We start from the raw sequence: 21,057 nt of genomic DNA, 5'->3' as shown, positions 1-21,057 counted from the left end.
GGCTCTGGACTGGTGTGTGTGTGTGTGTGTGTGTGTGTGTGTGTGTGTGTGTGTGTGTGTGTGTGTGTGTTACAGAGAGAGAGAGAGAGAGAGAGAGAGAGAGAGAGAAAGCGAGAAGGGGGAGGGGAGATGGAGGAGAAACGTAACCTTCTTCGATTTTCATCTCTCTTTTGCTCTCTGCCACTCCATCGTTCGCTCTCACGCTCGGCCTCGTTCCACTTTTATTCTTCTTCCTTCCTCACCTCAACGAGGGACAGCGGTATCTATTATTGTATATGAATGTGTGTGTGTGTGTGTGGGCCTGAGGCACATTGGTTGTAGCATACCATCAGCGGTCAATCTTTAGTGATGGTCTGGCTGGGTCTGACACTGCCTCCTCACATGGCTCTTTATCATCTCTCTCCTCTCCTCTCCTCTCCTCTCCTCTCCTCTCCTCTCCTCTCCTCTCCTCTCCTCTCCTTTCACATATCCTCATCCTCATCCTCATCTCTCCCTCTCAGCTATAGAAACAATTATAATTTACATTACTGGATTCATATCAGCTTTAAAAAGACATTTAAACTCTTTTCCTGCTAACAATGAAGTGATTTAAATGGGTTTATTGGGGCTCTTTGAGTTAGTTAAGTTCACTCTTCATCCTTCCTCTTCTCCCTCCTTTTCTTTTCAAACACTCATGTGAGCCAGTGACACGACCGCAGCCTCCTGCCTTTCGTCTCTTATCTTTGAGGAGAATAAAGCAGAACAAAGCAGCAGAGGATAGAGGGAGGATATATGAGACACACGAGAAGAGGGAGAGGTCAGGAGGGCGCGTGGTGAGAAGATGAGTGAATGAACGGCTACATAAAAGAGGAGCTCGGGGTGAGCAGGGGGTGGAGAGATGGGTGGGTCGAGAAGACGGAGCGAGTACAGGAAAAATCATCAGTTAGAAGGACCTGTTCACCGAGCAGAACTAACATGAGTCGAGTGTCTCAGACTCGCAACCAAACAGACAGACGTCTGCATGACATTTTCTTTTTTTATTGTTCTACCTCTGACTGTCAAACCATCTCTGAACACATATCGACCCTCATGGTGGTGAAAAAGCAGCTACTGTACATTTAAAGATGGCCCCACCAGCTGGCTAGACTTCTCTTGACAGTGTCTGCTCTTCGACGGCCGCAGAGTAGTCCGATATTTGATTAATGTGACAGTGATTCATGATGTGGCTCATCGAGTGCCAGCACTAATATCAAAGCTTTCCTGGAATCTGATTGATTAGTTTTGACTTCTTCAAATGTATGTAGTTACAGTATATTAAAACTATATTCACAGAGACAAAGGAAAGAAAAATCATGTCTAAGTTGTTGCAGAAAGATGTTTCCATTAAGGGTACCACTGTATGGCACTGAATGTAGTATGAAAATGAAATATGTTCTTTAAAGACACCAGATTTCAGCTCAGTTTTGGGAGATTTTGGAGAAACAGTACCAGGGGTGAAGGACAAAACACTGGGACCTGAAGATAAGCAGTCTCTGTGGGCCCCCTTCTTCTTGATTCATGTATGTCCCACATCTTTAAAACATTTTTTACAAATATTTTAGCCCAGCACTGTACACATGAATCTGTAGTTTTAGTTCAGTAACTAATGTACCGTTCGTAGCACATTTAAATAAGTAATAACAATCTGTTATATGTGCCTACGTCTCTACATTTCATCCCTCATTTCTCAACATACAGTAGCCTATATCCCAGGTTTTTCATGCCCCCCCACCATGCACTGGGGTTCTGGGTAGTCAGCCACACTTTGTTCCCTATTAAAATGAACAGCGCTCTCATCTCGCATCGTCAAAACACCAAATAAGAAACATGCCCCACACTTTGTTTCTCATTCTTATAAAATGAATATAATATATGTCCCACATCAGATCATTAAACCAGCACACTCAAAAACACCACCGCAGAGTTGATTGAATTATATTGAAAAATACCAGCATGTATGTATGCAGCTGCATCTCAACCCTCCAGTGCTGTATACAGTATACAGGAAATACAGATGTAGAAGTTGCAGTTTGGTCTTAAGCAGTGCTGAGAAAGCAAACAGGTGGCGCTGAGCTCAAATGGCAAACTGAAGCATTTGATTAATCAGCAGAATTGCAAATAGTAATCCATTAAATTGTATGTTTAGGACCATAAAGCTGGGGTAATATTAGATATCTGCTCTCAATTTGATCTGATACCATAGTTATGATAACAGCTGCTGGAGTGTGTTAACACAGAATTAATTCAAAAGACTCAAACGAGCGAAAGACGACACAAATAAAACAAGCAATCTGACTCAAAAGATGAAGTTCACCATAACTCTGTTCACAATAATTAACCTGCAGTGTCTTAGGTCAAGTGTTCACCTCCCTTGACCTTTGCCCTTTCCCTGAGAGGAGAGATCAATAAACATTAGACAATAATGCCTACATGTAAATCAAAAGACATGTAATTCCAGGAGTGGCCGGTAGTTTACAGCCACCCACATGTAGGACTCTCTGGTCCCCCACACGCTCAGGAGATTGAGGAGAGTCCAGTCTATCAAGCTGTCCGTCCATTCAATCCACCTGATTGATAACACTGAACCGTACCAAGACTGTGTGTTGCCATGAGAATAAGAGGCTGTGTTTCCCTGGCAACCACTCTGCAAATATCCTTCCTCCTGTCTGCACTCTCCCGCTGATGAGATTTGATGATGCAAGGGCAGCGGCAGCGGTGTTAATAGTTACACCAGTCAGCCGGTAAGAGGGTGCTCGAGCTGCGAATGAGATGAGCTTAACAAGCTTTAATCGCAAAATGGTAGAAAGAAAAAGAAAGATGCACCCTCAAGGCTCGCAGATTGGACTGTTTTTAACAATGATCATTTTGAATTGAAGCTCCTCATTTTATGAGAACTTATAAGTGCTGTGCAGAAACTTATCTCCAATGATATTACTCCATCAAGACCACCAGGGGACACTTACAGCAGCAGATTTGCACGATAATAATGAATCAAATAAACTGCGTACAGTGTGCTGACTCATAGTGACACAGAGAATTATTACTCAACTCTGCACCTCCCCATCAGTGCCGCAGAGCTTCTTTTGTTTTATTTAGTTTGTTTCAGCTGACTGTTTTTGTTTTCTGGCCACCCAGTGTTTGGTTCACCCACACTACTCTCGCAGCATCGCCCTCAGCCTCAGCAACTGTTTTTAGTGAGAAGTATGCTACCTGCTCAGCACCAAATGGCAGACACAAAGTTAGAGGCTCACTGGTGAACAAAGCACGAATCAGCTAAAGAGACGGATATTCACCTCAGGACGACCAGAGCAGAGCTAAATGGAGAGTGACTGTGACACTTGTGTTCTTGTTTGATAGTTTAATGTTGGGTTCACTGCTTGTTTCCTACTGGTCTACAGATTGGTTTAAACCAAGCAACAACCAACGATGGCGTCACCCGTTGCTGTTTGTGACCAGCCGTTATTAAGCCTTGAGTTTGGATTGCAGCAGTCGACATCTTGCTAGTTCGAAACTGGAAGTGACCACATTTGGGCGAGCTGGGGAGGAGCGAACGGTTGATCTGACTCCATCTGATTGGGAACCCGCTAAGCTCCGCACACCTACAGCGGAAACTTGACTGCAACACAGGCCTGTCAATCAAACAGACATGCCTCCCAAAATACGGCTTTTTGAGGCCTAATATCTAATCAATGATTGGATTACTTTCAGATGGACCAACAGAAAACTAACAAGGAGTGACTTTAGCTAACAACACCACAATAACTTTTGGAAAACATTCATTGACTTTGTATTTTATGAGAGAAGTTGAATGGAAATCTATGAAGGAAGAGGCTTTTAGGAGTCAACCCCAAGTGGCCCTCAGTGGTACTGCACTCTACGGCCTCACTTTTATATGCAATCTGTGGTTAAACATCTTAAACAACAGGTTAAAACATCTTTGAATATTTTGGCTGGTTAAATTTGGGTGTATCAACTTTCACTGCAACACTACCTGAATGAAATCTGAATAATATTTGTCCAACTATCTTTTTCTTTGCCCTTTATGGCATCGTTCTTTAATGAATTTAAAATGAACCAAACTCTACAGTCCTGTTTTTCCCTTCACTGTCCTGCACATGATGTTGAGTTTTATGTTAATTTCTCTGTGTTTTTCCTCTCTGTCAGGTGGTGGGTGCTGATGCTGTAACCACTGTGTGGAGCTGACAAGCCCTGGTTGATGCAGTGAAGTGTTCCAGTGGGATAAACACAAGTGAAGGTAGGAATGAACGATGAGGAGTGAGGGAAAAATTCAACGAGTGAAAAAGAGAAAACAGCTGAAAATGTGTAAAAGAGCACAGCAGAGTGACATCATATGAGAGAGTGAGGAAGATGAGAGGCGGATAGACAATTTGGGGGATAAGGAGCGCTGAGAGATGTGCATCCGCTGGATACAGTAGAGCTGCTGAATGGGTTTGATTCACAGGCTACTGAATACCCAAAGACTGTGGTTAGAGACACAGAGGGGAGAGGGAGTTTGAACGGTATTATTGGAGAGTTAATAGAGGTTAGACTTGGCAAAGATGAGCAGTGCTGTTTCTGTGCTCAGTAAATCCACACTGATGAAGCTCCCGGGCTGTAACAGGAGGGATCTTTCAGTGGGAGCTGAAAAGAGGCCGGGGAGGCTCAGCTCCGCCGCTTGGCTTCCCGTCCGGACCAGGTTTGCTTTTCAGGCCCATGTGGGAGCCGAGCTGGTGTCTTTATTAAGGTTTGAGGAGCCCCTCGGCTCGGCTTCTCTTGCCGGACTACAGATGAGAGCTGTGTGTGCTGTGCAGTTGCATAAGAGAAGCACTTTGCTCCACTTTCACGCTGTCTGCCTATAAACGCTGTGTGTGTGTTTGCGTGTAAGAGAAACCAGTGGCCGCCAAACACACTTCCCGGTTCGACAGAAACTCATGTTTTAATACTCAGAAGGTCAACCTGCAATGCACACAGTGGCTTTTATGCCGTCTACATTATGGAGGCCAGGAGTCTACAAGTTTAATAGCAAACGTGTGTCTGCGCCGCCCTATCGCCATTTCAATTCTGCCACTTGGATTTGTTTGTGCCTAAGGGCCACCAGTGAGACTGAATGGCACCATGACAGAGATGTGCTGTGACAAGACAAGGCCAAAGGAGCCGGGAGAGTCCTGGCTGAGTGGCGAAACAGAGAAGTGAGGCAGAAAGGAAAGCTGGAGGGGATATTTTTGAGGAACCTGTTCTGACGTCAGAGACAAAAAGAGAGAAGGAGTTTTCTCTGTTTGCGCATGAATTGAAACGATACAGACACACATCAAGACAATAGAGCCGGAGGGGGGAGGAGGGGGGGAGAGGGGTAAATATCATGAGCGGATCGCATGCTCTGTATTAAAACCTCACCCGGCAGAGTGCCGTCCTCTACAAACATAGCTCGAAGAAGAAAAACAAAGAGCAGCAACTAGCACTGAGCGAATAGAGAAAACCACAGGCCTTTAAATAGATGGCGGAAAAAGAGAAGTGTGAAGTGGGCAGACGCACATCGAGAGAGACGGAGCGAGAGCAGAAGTTTACATCAGTCTCTAAGAGAAGCAGAGCGTGGCAACCAGTGCCACCGTGGGATCGCTGTGAGGCGCGCTAACCTGGGATTTACTCACAGTTCAGACAGCAAAGAGGCCGAAGACAGGAGGAAGAGAGGACAGAGGGGGGGGGGGACGAAACTGAGGGCTGGAGATAAAAGAAGAGGCTAAGCACTCACAGGAAAAGAGGGTAAGAAGAGAGACGCGTGAGAGGCCGCCGGCTGGCTTCATAATTTCCAGCTTTTAAAGCTTGATGAATTGTGTTTGTGCAGCGAGTGTTGTGCGGTTAATTTAAAGACGAGTAGTAACAACTGATGCATCAAGCAACCGACCCAGAGTGTGTGCAGGATGCACGGATGCTGTTTTTTTTTCTCCATCTTCAGCTGAGACGAGCAGACTATATCACCAGGCCAACAGTATCCTGGCAACCATCAGCCGAGCTCTTGCTCTCGGGATGGACCACATGCTGCTCCAGACTCGGAGTATGTGTGTTTATATGTGTGTGTGTGTGTGCCTGGTGCGAGGCTATCTCTAACACACACACACACACACACACACACACACACACACACACACACACACACACACACACACACACACACAATGGGCTATTTATGTGTCAGAAATCTTTCATTTCTTTATACGAGGCTGCGATCTGGATCTCAGCTTGACTTCGCCTTTGCAATCACCTTGTCAGGCTGAAGACGTGAATGTGTTATTCATATATTCATAGTACCGCTTCAGTGTGTCTCTTAGAGCAGGTGGTCTGAAAGTCAGAGGGAGACGGGGTGTGTTTTACACATTTGGACTCCTGCTCATAGGTTACAGTAGTGACTCAGCATGCAGCTCTGTTTCCTGGCCTGCCAACAGATTATAGCTGTAGATGGAGCAGACATACAATACAGAGGCTGCAGTCCTCATCTGAAACTTTGTCAGCGATGGCTGTCTCAGCGACTGGCCGTGTAACTCCATCCCCTCTGTGTGGACCTCAGTGCTGCATTGCAACACCGTTCTTGCTGAGTAACAGCGAAAAGGGCTACCTTACTTCTTTTTTTTATTTTGTTTTTTTGCAGGATGGTGGTATCTCATAAAAATGCTGATGCTGGCCGTAACTCATTCTTGCAGGTGGAGGGTGTGGGGGATGGGGGGGGGGACTGATAGGCCTCCGCTGTGTGCTAACATAGCATATAAACACAGAGGCTACGGCAGAGGAAGTGATACTTGGCAGCTGCTTACCCTCTGCTCCTAAAGTCCCTCTTTATCATCGTGGAGGGAGGTGACGTGTGTGCGTGTGTTTGTGTGCTTTTTTTATGCAACACACACACACACACACACACACACACACACACACACACACACACACGTCCACATGTGGTCTGTGAGTCCACTCCTGGTTAATCCTCTGGGTTAATTTCCTCTTAAAGTGGCTCTAAGCAGCTCTTCCTCCACACTGTATGACAGTTTATTCTGTATCAGCTTGTTCCACTTCTTTAATGAAGCTGTGTGATGTTTGAAACAAGGAAACATTCACACACTGGGCTCAATCAAACATTTTAAACACTAATCCAAACTATATTTGGATAAGTTCTGCTGTGAGTAGAGATACTAGTATTATTGGGACCGATTCCCCAAAATTATCCATCTTACGTTAGTTTGTATCGTGAGCAGAAACACACTCTTTACTCTGTGTGTATTTACTAATGCTTGAACATTTACTAATTTAAACTGATGTGAATTGATTACCTTGTTAGTTGAGAGAATTTACACACAGAATCACAAAAGTGATTTTAACATGCTTTGCATCAATTAGAAAAAGGCACAAATGGCAGCTACTTTGGTGGTAATGAAAATGTTTTCATTAGGAGCCTATTAATAATGAATTTACCTAATAAAGCACAATAAATGGCGCTCCCAGATTGGTCGTACATGAGCTATTTATGATAATAAACAATGAGGTTTCACTCGGTGGAAATAGGGCCCGGAGTCCTCTTGAAACACCTGTGTCCTTCTGTCTGGTGCTGAGCAGCAGGGGTCTTATTGAGTGTTTGTATTGAGTACAAATTTGTTATTATCAGCTATGTGAATAAATGTTACGAAACATGAGTTGCTCTCGAACACTTTCATTTCATCACAGTAGCTGTCAGAGGAAGGAGACCACCGATGTATAGGAACCTGCACACATGTGGTCTTGTAGATCCTCCCTGTCTGACCTACAGTGTTTCCTAATGACGCTTGCATCATTTCGTTTCATGAAGCTCTTTGGGTATGAAGTATACAAAGCTTGTCATAAAGTATCTATGGACTGCTGCACATAAAGAGCATTAAGGAAGCGAGCGGTCCGTACATGGCAGGCTGTTATTAGGTTACCATAGTAATGTAAATGTATTAAAACCACTGCTGAGCTCTAGTGACTCCAATAAGTGAGCTACAAGATTCACAAGTGGATTTCGGCGCTCCTGTAATTGAATACAGCGTACGCCATGGAAGGGATGAACATTGTGATCAGTGTCATTGATGACTGGAGCGTCAGACTTCGCTCTGGACATATTGCTTAGACAGAAGGATGGAGGAGCAAAGGAAGGAGGGATAATTAGAGAAGTGCAGATGGGTAAAAAACTAAACCGGTCCTGACCTGCTGTGTTCTCCATGTGCCTGTTGTGTGATTTCATACGGGTTGCCAGGTTCTGCGTACTGTATGCATTTTGTTGTTTCCTCCCGTCCAGGTCGCCAGCCATGGGGAACCTCATTAAGGTCCTTGGCAAGGATTTAGAGAACTGTCCACATTTTTTCCTGGACTTTGAAAGTAAGTGAGCGCCCGGGTGTGTGCACGTGTCTGTGTGCTTGCGTCGTGAGTGCACGTGTGTGGAGCAGAGGTGTGCGGTGGGAGGTCGGCGGGTGGAGTCGGGGGAGGCATGTTTGGATGTGAGCTGCTGAGTTGTTGATGGTGTGATGTTGTTGTTGAGGGTGTGGTTTGTCATTATCAGATGCTCTTCAGTCCCACTCTCCACCCAATGATGGTCTATATAGATATATACAGGTTTGCATAGGTAGTTACAGTGAGGCATGAAACGTCATCCAAAACCAACAAGTGTCCACGTTTGATAGGAGCATTAACATTTTATTTCATAGGAACTTGTTTATTTTTTTCTGTTTTGCTGCTTCACATTTTAGTTACACATCTGACACAGGAAGTAAATACCAAAAATGGGGACGCTCAAATTAAGCAGGGCAGTCTGGGAGAGAATACTTTAATTATTACGTTTGTGTTTGAGGTCATTTTTGGTTTCTAATTATTTTAATTCTCTCAGTTGAATTCTTCTGTATTTGATTTTCCATGTAATTTTTATTGGTCTTTTAACTTCTTCATCTTCTCTTGCTCATGTTTTTCTTGGCTCTTTTTCAGCTTGTTGCTCTTCCTCTTTTTGTTGCTCTTTTTCCTTCTACAATTTTTAGTTCTTCTTCTTCCTCATCTTGCTGCTTTTGGTCTTTTTCTCCAGCTAGTTGCTCTTGCTCTTCTTCAGCTTGTTGCTCTTCTTCTTCATCTTGCTGCTTTTACTCTTCTTCCTTGTCTTGTTGCTGTTGCTCTTCTTCTTCAGCTTGTTTCTGCTCTTCTTCTTCTTATTATTATTATTATATATTTGAAAGGTTTTTGTCAGAAAATCTTCACATTTTTGCCATTTTTCTATCTTTTGATTGTTTGTTTAAACCTACTATCATCCTCTTGATTATTCATTCATTATTTGTGGAAGATGCTCAGTTCCTACTGAAACAGATTTCTACTTTCAGATCAGTGTATTTTCGTATTTACTGTTTGTTCTGTTCTTGTTGTGTAGTTCTGTGAAGTGTTTCTGACCTTTACATTTGAAAGCTGCTACCATCAGCAGCATCACAGATAGAGAAGTGTGTAAATACTACCATGAGAGTGGGATTAAAGAAGCTCTGCGTCCATGTTGCCATGCTTCACCCAGGACATACTCTCACCATGCCATTCCAGCAACCTCCTCTCATCCAGTCGCCCACCTCGACACCTTCACCTCTCGCTCACCGCACACATTCAGCTCACACACACAAACACATATACACCCACGCGCACACAACCCCAACACCCATCCCCTCATCACCCACAGACTTCTCCCCTCTCTCTGTTCCAGGGGGCTCATGGGAAACCTCCTGAAAGTGCTGGCTTGCGCCGAACTTGAGCATGGCCCAATAGTTTTCCTTGACTTTGAACGTGAGACCATCCGCTTCTTATTTTTTTGAGTTATCCCTTTCTCTTTGTTGCCTTTCCTTTTATTTGTCATTCCATCCATCTTCGCTGACCATTATGCCATCTTTACATCCTTATTTACCCTTTTTGTCCCTCCTCAGCTCCTCTCGTTCTCACCCTTTTTCTTAATCTTTTGATTTCCGCTTCAGGGACTGGCATTTGAAAGTCATTTGGCTTCTCTCTAAAGAGTCTTATTCACACGCGCCACATCTTATTAGATGCAGACAGATGCACAATAGCACGGGGACACTGTAGCAAAAATGACAACAATGATGCTTTTGATCTCCCAAGCTACAAAAAGTGAGGAGAAAATAAACAGTGAATGCCAGTCCTGTAAGGGTTTCTGTTGCTCGGGGATGACGATGGCTAACAAAAAGTCTATCGTCATCCCTCCACCTCCTCATTCCCTTTTGTGACCAGTTGTGAGTCTGACCTATCTGTGAGTGTGTGTGCTTTGCACTGAACAGTGTGTGTGTAAGAGAGTAAGACTGATAAAGAGAAACTGAAAGAACGACAGAATGATTGTGAAAAAGTTCGGTAAAAAACCCACCTCTATCCCTTCTTCTCTCATTTCCCAGTCAGTGAATTCTGAACTTTGCAGTGTGAAAACATCCATCCTAACAAGTCTCCTAATTTGAATGCTCAATGTTAAAGTCTCAATGTACTTTTTGCATCAAATGAAATATTTTACCTGAATATATACTACCAGATAATGTTCATTTCACATGGTAGCAGGTTTAATAACATTTAGTTCGTCAAATCTCAAGTAAAGTAAAAAGTTTAATTTTATTGCACTTAAAGGGGCAATATGTAAGATTTAAGTTGCATCTCATAATACCACTTTGTACCACAAGAGGTGATAGTGAGTTACTCTAGTGTCCATTTTGCTGTCCGTTCATTTCTCAGAGTTTCCGCACTTTGGTTGAATTTTGTGTGTAATTACCCTGCTAACTAGTATTTTACTTTTTTTTAAACTGATGATTGTAAAGTTAGAAGTACAGACCGGTTTGTTTGATTCGGTAAAGCCTGTAGTTGCTTATTCTTTTTAGCGAGACCATACTAGCCACAGCAAAACCACACATCGATGATATTTGATTTTTTTCTTTTGCAGTTTATGTATTCATGAACTGCACTAAAGATCTGTTTTCAAGTTTACAAACAAGGTCAGAACACCTGGTTTGTTTGCTACATAAAATGACTTCAGTCTGATAGCTGATGAGCTAACTGAGCTCGTCACAAACAGCTATTGTAACTGCTCTGAACTGTTTATCTGGTTAGCATGCTAACTTCACCAGACACCTGTGCAACACAAGATATAGACATCTTTGACGTAACATCATAACATCGTTTTTGAATGTTTTAATCAAAACAAATCTTACTTATTGCAGCTTTAAAGTAAAACAAAAATCCCTACTTTAGATTTTAAGACTGATTAGGAGACTAAATAAATTGTTAAGATGCAGATATTTTGCACTGCATCCCAATTTACTTCGCTCCTCCTCAACCACTTCCCCCTCTTTAACAGCTGGCTTCCTCCTCCTCTTCCTCCACCAGTTCGATGTTACAGTGGGAGTGGGAGAGCTCACTGCTGGCGAGAGACGTCAGCTGTCGCATAGGTTGAATTTCCCCCCTTCATTTATCATGCCTGTGATTCACTTGACTTCAAAAGCGAGTGGAGTGAGTCAGACTCAGAAATGGCAGCTTTAGACTCGTCCCTCCCCCTCCTCACCCACCCGGTGCCATCTGTGAGCTCTCCTCCTCAACCCGGAGACACATTCACCTCTGTCACACAGCTCCAACTTTGGTTTAAACTACAGTGTGGTGTCATGAGACTATTTATAGCTGAATACTCGTCGTTCAACTCAGTGTCACGGCAAAGCGTGAAATAGATACGCTGGTCCACTACAGCAAAACGTAAGATTGCCATGCTTTGGGCTGTCTTGGCGTGAAAGTTACATGTTTTCTAAGCATGAAACTTACATGTCCGTATATGTCATGTGAACAATTTCTGCCTTGGGGACAATGAGGTTCAAATTCTGGAGGTGACAACATTTTTCTTGAGTTGTATTTTGTTTCCAAACCACAAACATCTGTTTTTGCAAGTAAAATTTTCCTGTAAATCAAATGTCTCAAAGCATACAGTAGGTTTCATTTTTCAACAGGAAAACACGTCACTTTCACACCTAGACAACGCCAAGCCTTGCTATGTCATGTTTTGCTGTAGTGGACGGGCTTGTCTATTTCACGGTTTGACGTGATACCAGGTTACATTGCTATTTATTCAAACTTTTTGTCGGAGAAGGAATCAAATCTGACTACATATATAAGTCCATACTTTCTCAGTTAAAGTGTCCGTCTCACACATGACAACATGACGTTTACAATTACCTGTTATATAAGAAAACTAAAAAGGAAAAGAAAAAGTAAAGCAACCCTGATTCCTCAAAGCATCTCAAAGAGCTACTTTGACATTTTACTTATTTACTTTCTTGTGTAGAGATGAGAAGATTGATACCACTCTCAAAATATGGCAAGAAAGTAAACTATTCCCTTAATGTTTAGAGCTAATGTTATGGTCATTTAATTAATACCTTGTGAGCATAATATGTTGTTGTTTACAAGGAGAGTGAAGGAGCGCATTAGTAAGGAGTCACTAAAATAGCCGTGCTTGCTGTGCTTATTATGGCAGCCGTGGGGTAGCAGATATTCCATGATTACTATTTCTCTGCAGGGAGGCAGGGCCTCGGGGTGCAAAAAATAACCAGCAGTGCTACAGCACGTCGAGAGCTGCCTCTCACTTTATACCCGAGTCACAGACAAAAGACAAGAAAACCAAACACAGCGATGACTCCAGAGGACGCATCCTAAATTGCATCCCTCAAACACTTAATCCCTCCTGTGCGCATGCAGCACGCCGCATGGGCAACAAGGCAGAGGTGTAACGGGGAGGCGCCCTGCAGCAAAACACTTCAGTTTACAGTAAGTGGTGTTGCCAACGTGTGAAATGGAAAACTAGAAAGACTGAGCATGCCCAGAGGTTGTCCTCCCTGCTGCTTGGTTTTTTTTTTTACATTTCTAACAATTAAATCTTAAGGGCAAAAAAAAATAAAAAATAAAAAGTCTCAAACTATTCATAGACGTGAAAGAGGAATAGAAAGTGAAAAAAGATGGATACGACTATTACATCAATATGATGGGCCAATTACACCAATCCAGGCCTGTATAAATCTCTTCTGAATGGACTGTAGAGACGATTATAGTTCAGGAGTCAGACACGTTCTCCAGGTAGTTGAATCCAGGCACTTTTACACCTTCTGAAAACCATCAAAATGTTTAACTACTACTTGAAGCATTCAAATTGTACCCTGAAGTGAAACTGACTTGTTCTGTTTTTTGTTGGATGACCACACGCTGTAGTCAAACCTCACTGTGTGACAGAGTGTGCCTTACAAGTCTCTTCTTATAACTCTATGGGTGAACTGAATCATTTATTTGCTGGCCAGATTCAGACCGTAGATATTCATGCTGTTGAGTTCACTAACTTGGATGAAATGCAGTGATTTTCACTAATGTTTTGATTGCATCCATGTAGTGAGTAATCTGTTATCTGAGGTTTTTGTCTGGCCTTCTAGGATATCATCATTTCAACTTTTCCTTCCTCACTAACTTCCTTCCCTCCTCAAAACTGTCTCATTTTCTCTCCACCCTCCCCTTCTTCTCCACCTCCTCCCCTCAACATTTTCATCTGTTCACTGCACCTTACATCACACTTTCACTTCCCACTCTCCCTCTCTCTTCCTCTCTCTCTTCCTCTTCTTCCTCCCCTCCCAGATGCCCAGCCCACGGAGGCAGAGACAGCCGTGTGGAACCAGGTCAGCGCTGTGCTGGAGGAGGCTCATGGGATCCTGGCCGAGCTGCAGTCGTACAACGGCGCGGGCCAGGAGATACGAGAAGTGAGCGCGCAGAGCAGTCGATGACTGATGCTGAACAGTGCAGAATAAAAAAAAGAAAAAAGAAGAAAATCTCATGTGTGATTCACATGGCCTGCCGGGGTGAAATCCTGACATGAAGTGTACCATGCAGCTCGCTCTAAATACAAGCAAAGACAGAAATGTGTGAAAGCATCTTTCAAACAAACATTTCATGCAATATGTTGTTTTTAGTGGCGATGTTATGGTAGAGGCATAAATACCATCCATTCGAAAGCTGATATGCTGACTCCTGATTCAGCTTTTCCTCAGCGACACATTACTGCGAACCTTTTCTCTCTGATATTGCTGCTGATAGCTCACCTGTCAACATGTACATGTAGGAGTGCTGAATCATTTCCTCTCCTTGCTTCCGAACTCGGAGGACTTGGAAGCACGACTTAAGAGCAGACTCTTAAGCTATCCGTGTATTTTACTAGATACTTGTTTTTTTAATATTGCACCTGCAGTAATATTGAAACCTTTGCAGCTGTGGGCTGTGCTACCACTACTAACATACAGCTGGATATTTGATGTGTCATTAAGTCCACTGAAGAGAGAAAAGCTGGCAAAAATGGGCCCAAATTTCAACTGAGAACCGAACTCATCGCTATGATTTTGACATTATTATAATAGCTGGAAAAAAAAGACTAGAAAGACATTTTTAAATCTATGTTTGTTACAAAGAATGTTATCATTTACACGCCACTGTAAATGACAAATGCACGATTTGCACTTGCTTGCGTGTTTACTTAAAACTCTAGTGCACAGGTGCTTAAGGAAATTACGTTTTTGTTTTTTTGTAGCAATATATATTTGTGAGCTGTTTTTAAAGATTTATTTCTAAATTAGGAACAAATTGGCTCAAGGAATGCCACAGACAGAGTGGGGAAGTACTGCAAGTATTGAAAGTGAAACTAACATCTTCAGTTTCAGGCTTTTTTTCTTTGACTTAAGAAAAATACCTCACCCTCTTAGGACTTATGTTTCCCCTTGTGTGTCTGTGTGATAGTTTGGTAAACTCTATAAGGATGTCATTGTTATGACATGTTATGAAATCAGTTGATTGGAGTAAATTACATTTTAAATCATATTTGAATCACATTTCAGTCTGTGACTCTGCATCTGAAAGTGAAAATGTTTCACTAAAGTCAAATATCACTTTAAGGAAGAGGATGTAGAGGAGATGGGAAGGCTTTTTAAATCCTTTTTTGGAAAGTAACATCTGCTTGTGTTACTCGCCCTGCAGGCCATCCAGAACCCAGGCGACCTCGCTCTTCAGGAGAAGGCCTGGAACGCCGTCTGCCCCCTGGTGGCCAAGCTGAAGAGGTTCTACGAGTTCTCCCTGCGCCTGGGTGAGCATGGCTGTTATTTACGGCCTATAAAATGGACTTTAGAGAGTGATGTAACGCACTCTCTGGTGGCCGTATTGGTGGTTCAACATGAGCTGAATTTATAGCTGCAAGGCTCTATAACATGAAGTTGAATCTATACAGACAGTATTTACTGTCAGCTCCTGCATATCAAAGAAGAAGGCTTTTAATATGGCTCAGAAAATGTGTGTTTCCTTCACTGTAGTGGGTGAAAGTGTATTCAGAGGAAGGTAGGAAGTCGAATATAGAAGATGTGCAGTAGAGCAGGAGGAGTTGAAAGTTGCACACGGGAAGTGTTCATGTTTACCTCTCCAGCAAAACAAATTACAATGAGCGTTTCTTTCATTTTGACAAAGCATCTTCCTCTTCCTTTTGTTCATCACTTGAAATGGTTGTTTTGTTTCATTATTTGTATTTGCAGGCGCATAAAGTGTACAATAGTGTCCTGGTCTCATGGATTACTACTGCATACCAACATGTCTTTTTAACAGCTGTTCAACAGTTACAAGATGTGAAACCTGTATGTGACAGTCGACGCTGCGAACACTTTGTGACAAATACAGTCATTAGAAAGATATTTTAAACAGCGCAGTGGCTGCAATGTAAATGTTTGATTAGATAAGAGGAAAATTAATTTGAATCATCATCATCGTTTTACATGCATTTTTAGTCTGACAGCATTCCTTAACACACGCACTCACTCATACACCGTGATGTCCTCTCAGCCATCTCTGCAGCATCCTGACCCAGCAGCCAGGCAGCCGTTGCTACGGAAACAGTGGTCGTCCAGCACTGGGAGAGACAGGGAGAGTAGAGAGAGAGAGAAGTATGAGCAGAGAAATAGAGTTCAGCTGCCGCCTCTGCGCTGCCTTCCAATAATACTTTGATCTCAGGGACATTGTGTTCTCAGCTTTCCAATACAATGGAGGTTGACCAATAATTGATGCTAATGTATCAGCGCTAATGTATCTGAGATACAGTCCAACAGACCACCTCACTTCTACCCTGTTTAATGGGAAGAGATCAAATCTTAATGACTCGCAAAGAATGATCCACAACGCCCCTCCTGTTTATGCACCATCTTTGTTTTATTTCTGTATTTGATCAAAGGAGGGAGGAAGAGGTTTAAAAAGTCCAACGTACAGTAAACAGTCCCTTTAAACCGTCAGGAGTCAGAGCAGAGGACAGGGACCATGATCTCCGTGCTAACAGCAGGAGGGTGACTGGGGTTTCTGCCCAGGCCCTTTAGATGAAACACTCCAGCGTTGTATTTATAGAAGGCCTGTATGCATTTTTAATGCAGAGGAAGGGATGGAGCCTTGGGAGGCTTTGCTTCTGAGGAATCATCACTACATGCAGCCTCTGGGGTCCGGCTCCGGTGTCTGATTTGTTACAGGCAGCAAAAAAAAGGCTTAGTTCAATGGCGTATGTGACACGGGGGGATATGTATGGTCGGTGCTGCAGCAGCCACAGGGATGATCGGGCTGTACGGTCAGCCGCAGCGCCATCTCCACAGAGTACCACTTACGGTCTATGTACATTTAGTTTGTGTTGTACAGTGATATTTATTCATAGTTCCTGTGGGCAGATGGAGTCTTGTTGAACTGCAGAACCTTAGCAAAGGGTCAAGATGAAAAAGACTAACAGAGTTACAGCCGTGCAAGCAGCTCTGAGAGTCTGTAATTGGGTGTTTTGAATTAAAATGCTAAGCAGGCATAATGTTTACCATGTTCACCATCTCAGTCTAGACAATTCAAATTAATAATGGAAAAATTAAAGGGAAGCTCCACCGATTTTACACATCAGCGTCTGTTTTACACACTTCAGTCCACCGTGTCAGGATATCGTGTCAATGTTACGATTAGCTCACTTAGGCGTGAAAAGGACACGTGTATTAGATCAGGGTTGAAGAAGGTCATGTGACAAAGAGTGATAAAGTCCATGCGGGGAGGAGGTCAGGAGTGTTTTGATGAAACAAACTTTAGATTTTCGTCCAGGAGTTTGAGTTCCTGAGAAAGCGAAAGTCAATTTGGATTTCTTTTGAGTAATATAAATGATACATACATAAGATAAAAATATTTAACTTGTGTATTGTATGTTAAGTGACTGATGCAAAATTACTTATTTTAACCCAAACCAGGATTGTTTCCTAAACCATGTGGATCTCAGCCACCTTACTTTTCTCGCCTTCGCGAGACAAAATGTGAAACTGACACGGTACTTTGTTGTGGACTGACAGGTGTATTAGAAGCATGAAGTGGTGAGCAATAAAACTGCATATGTGAAAAAAGTTGTACCGAGGTAAAGTTTGATGAACAGACTCAAGTCATGTCAACAACCAATGAAAACGTTGACACCTCGAGCCAGTGTCTAAAACAACTCCACATTCAGAGTTTCACAGACGTGTCGTTTCACACTCAGTGGACTCTACTTCTACTCTTCTACATTTCTGGTCACCTTAAATCTCAGCCGGATGAGGCCCACTGGAGGACCTGAGCCCTGTGCTCCGAGGTCTGTTGGTCTGCCTGAAGTCAGCTCACACTGAGCCCAAACGGTACCCTGTGGTATCCAGCAAAAACATGACAAAACTTGGGTAAAATGATTTGCAGCAGTTAAAATCCTGCTGCTGCGTTTGGTTTTTAAGATGGCAACATGAAAGAGTCTTCAGATCCTGGCAGGATTAGAGAGAATTACAAAGTCTGACCAAAAAGGAGATAAAAAGCCGGCGCAGTTTGACATGCAGTTTGTAGCCTGACTAAATGAATTTCTGACATAGAAATGTGTGTATACTTGCAGAGAATGCCCTGCGCAGCCTGCTGGAGGCGCTGACGAGCCCGCCGTACGCTCCCATGCAGCACCTGGAGAGAGAGCAGGCCCTGGCCAAACAGTTCGCTGAGATCCTTCATTTTACACTCAGCTTTGATGAACTAAAGGTGACAGGGATCAGACCTCAGACACTGACCTTTACTACGCTGAAAAGAAATCATATTTACCGAATGTCACCTTTTCTCTCCACGCAGATGACAAATCCAGCCATTCAGAATGACTTCAGCTACTACAGGAGGACTATAAGCAGGAACAGGCTGAACAACCAGCAGGTGAGGCTGTTTATGTTGCATACACGATCACTTTCTCTCTTTAATCATTAATGAGTGAAGTGGAGGTGTTCCACTCCTCCAAACAACACAAAGAGATGTACAATCAATACTTCATTTGATGTTTTGTTTTGGCTTGCAGCTGGAAGCAGAGAACGAGGTTAACAACGAGATGGCCAATCGGATGTCCCTGTTTTACGCTGAGGCAACACCGATGCTGAAGACTCTGAGTAATGCCACCACCAAGTTTGTTTCAGAGGTACATTTCCGCACACTTCACATCCATGCATACACAAGCTTTCTGTGTCAAGGGTCCGTTACTGAGCTGGACTCCAGATTTACCTCCTGCAGGTTTAGTTACAGTCACTGAGAAAAACAATAAGAGAAAGTCACAGGAAATTGATTTAAAAAGCAACCAAACAATAAATCAAGGGAGTTTTTGCTTTCAGATGATGAGTCAAGGGTGAAGGAATTAGTAGATCATCAGTTCAAGTAACAATGTGGTTAAGGCGCACTGACTCCTCGGTGTGATTCCCACCGTGGAGAAACTTTACTGAGGTTATTTAGGGTTCCTGCTTCTCTTCCCTCTCATTTCTTGTCTCTCTCTCTCTCCCATCAAATGAAGGCAAAAATGTGAATCTGAATGGAGAAAAAGTATCACACTCCAATACTCCATAGCAAGCATAGGTCTTCCATCGAAAAGTTACTTTAATAAAATTACGTACATATCATCAAGTATCAAAAGTACTCGATGCAGGGAAATGGTTCCTGCTATAGTTACACCATTATATATTATTGGCTTATTATTACTGATGCATTCATGTTGTAATTAGAATTTTACATTTGTATTTGGTTGAGGTGGAGCGACTTTGAAATATTTCACAGACATTTAGGTTTAATCTTTTAAACAAAGCATTATATTTAATAAACGTTGGATGTTAAGTCTTCATAAATAAAATATCCAGTAACTAAATATGTCAAATAAATGTCAAGGAGTGAAAGTTAAGACATTTTTACCTGAAAAACAGTAGAATAGAAGAGTAAAGTAGCACAAAATAGAAAGAACAACTACCTCTATTTTGTACTCAAGAACGATATTTGATTAAAATAATTTAGTTACATTTTAGCGCTGCCTAAAACTAATAATTTATCACACCTGTCAAAACACAATCCATTCAGTCATTACTCAGTTTAGAAATTAACACAATGACCAGAAGCTGAGAGAGTTTCTGCTGTCTGGAAATCCAAACATTAATCAGGGACTCATCAATACCAGCACACCTCTATTAGTCACCTGATCCAACTGTTCTGACCACAGAGCTACAAACAGTCTGTTATTAGAGAGCACAGAATACACCTCTAAATGTAATGTGGGTAAAATTAATACGAGAAATCATCAAGTTAAATAAATTACAACAGCATCCCTACATATTCTTATAATTAGTGTTATCACATTTTAAAGAATACAGATTTTTAAATTGCTGTGTTGGTCTGAAATTCACTCTGGTGTTTAGTCTGTTTATGCTGTGGTTCACTTGAGTCTTTTAGTGTGGTGGCAGCAGTCTTTTGCTAACTTTACACCTCAGTGCATCCTGACGGGACACACGACTGAGAAATACTTCTGAGCCTCATGTAAAATGCAGACGACATGCTGGTAATAATTGCCTTTTAGCAGAGCAGCTCCACAGTCCTCCTGCTTTTCCCCCCTCTGCTGATGCACTCTGTCTCCACCGTGTGGTTGGAACATTTTGTCCAGCCAGCACACTAAGGGCCTGATTTACTAAGATCTCAAATAAAGTTCCTTGTGCTAAATTGTGTGTTCCTTCTAAAAGTTTGCAAATTTTTTTGCACCCGTTTTGCTGAGAGTAATTGCGTCATTGAAATCAGGTTCAAATCGCGGTATTTAAATGGCGAGTTTACGTGTGTTAAAGTGATTCCAGCAATAGAAAACAGAGCAACCGCAAAAGGAAATCTGATCCCATTGAAATTAAGAGACATATATATAACAAGAACAAAACGCTTTGTAGGAGATTATTAGCAAGAAAGTCAATCCTGTGGGAAAAAGAAAAAGGCAAAAAAAAGTTTTAATAATAAAACGTCAGCAATAAAAGAGGAGGGATGGTGGATGAGCTCCTCTAACAAACACTGATCAGCAGGTCCGGCTCTTTCTGTGATGAGCAGGTGACTTTTCATTCAGTGACTCGCGAGTGCTCGGGAACCTTTTGTACCTGTGAATTCTGCGGGACACATTCAGGACCTGTGACAGCTCACCTGAATAACTGGACTGGGTGATACCTGAGTAGTACCTGACTTTCAGTCGTACTAAAATACACAACAATCACTTCTCCTGTTTCTACTTTCAGGTTTAGTAAATATCATTGCGGGTGCTAAATTGTTCTATTTGAATGTTCCCTCCCAGTATTTTGCACTTTCAGGTAGACACGCCTAATATTACATATGCACGCAGACAAACACGCCAAATGGACAAGGTGTGTTAAATTGCACATTTGAAAGACGCAATCATCACTGGATGTCATTAGTAAATCAGCTTGGAATTTTTTTTGCACGTGGCATTTGCACGTGATTTTACATGCGCTAACCTTTAGTAAATCAGGCCCTAACTGTTTCCAGACTGATTCTCATATCTGCTCTGGTTTCTCTTTTGTCTGTCACCAGAATAAGACCCTGCCCATAGAGGACACCACGGACTGCCTGAGCACCATGGCCTGTGTGTGTCGCGTCATGCTGGAGACTCCGTGAGTGCTC

The 21,057-nt window shown here is 42.6% G+C and overlaps 1 protein-coding gene across 3 annotated transcripts in view; it reads left to right on the top strand.

Annotated features, from left to right (window-relative positions):
• Window positions 1-21,057, top strand: part of fam49al (family with sequence similarity 49 member A, like) — a 34,580-nt gene that overhangs the window by 10,523 nt on the left and 3,000 nt on the right. The window contains exons 2-9 of one of the 3 annotated variants that reach the window (XM_069177111.1): window positions 4,183-4,273; window positions 9,740-9,819; window positions 13,687-13,808; window positions 15,073-15,178; window positions 17,993-18,129; window positions 18,217-18,294; window positions 18,434-18,550; window positions 20,968-21,047. In XM_069177111.1, the coding sequence (XP_069033212.1) occupies window positions 9,747-9,819; window positions 13,687-13,808; window positions 15,073-15,178; window positions 17,993-18,129; window positions 18,217-18,294; window positions 18,434-18,550; window positions 20,968-21,047 (713 nt within the window). In that variant the 5' untranslated portion in view covers window positions 4,183-4,273; window positions 9,740-9,746. Of the gene's footprint in view, window positions 1-4,182; window positions 4,274-5,739; window positions 5,779-8,311; window positions 8,392-9,739; window positions 9,820-13,686; window positions 13,809-15,072; window positions 15,179-17,992; window positions 18,130-18,216; window positions 18,295-18,433; window positions 18,551-20,967; window positions 21,048-21,057 lie in introns of those variants that run through there. The other 2 variants (XM_069177113.1, XM_069177112.1) reach the window with 2 other exon arrangements.

Source organism: Embiotoca jacksoni, unplaced genomic scaffold, assembly GCF_022577435.1.
Source record: "Embiotoca jacksoni isolate LCO1_2020_lvr unplaced genomic scaffold, fEmbJac1.0.p SCAF_7, whole genome shotgun sequence".
Classification (NCBI taxonomy): Eukaryota; Metazoa; Chordata; class Actinopteri; family Embiotocidae; genus Embiotoca; species Embiotoca jacksoni.
This window is presented reverse-complemented; position numbering and strand designations above follow the sequence as displayed.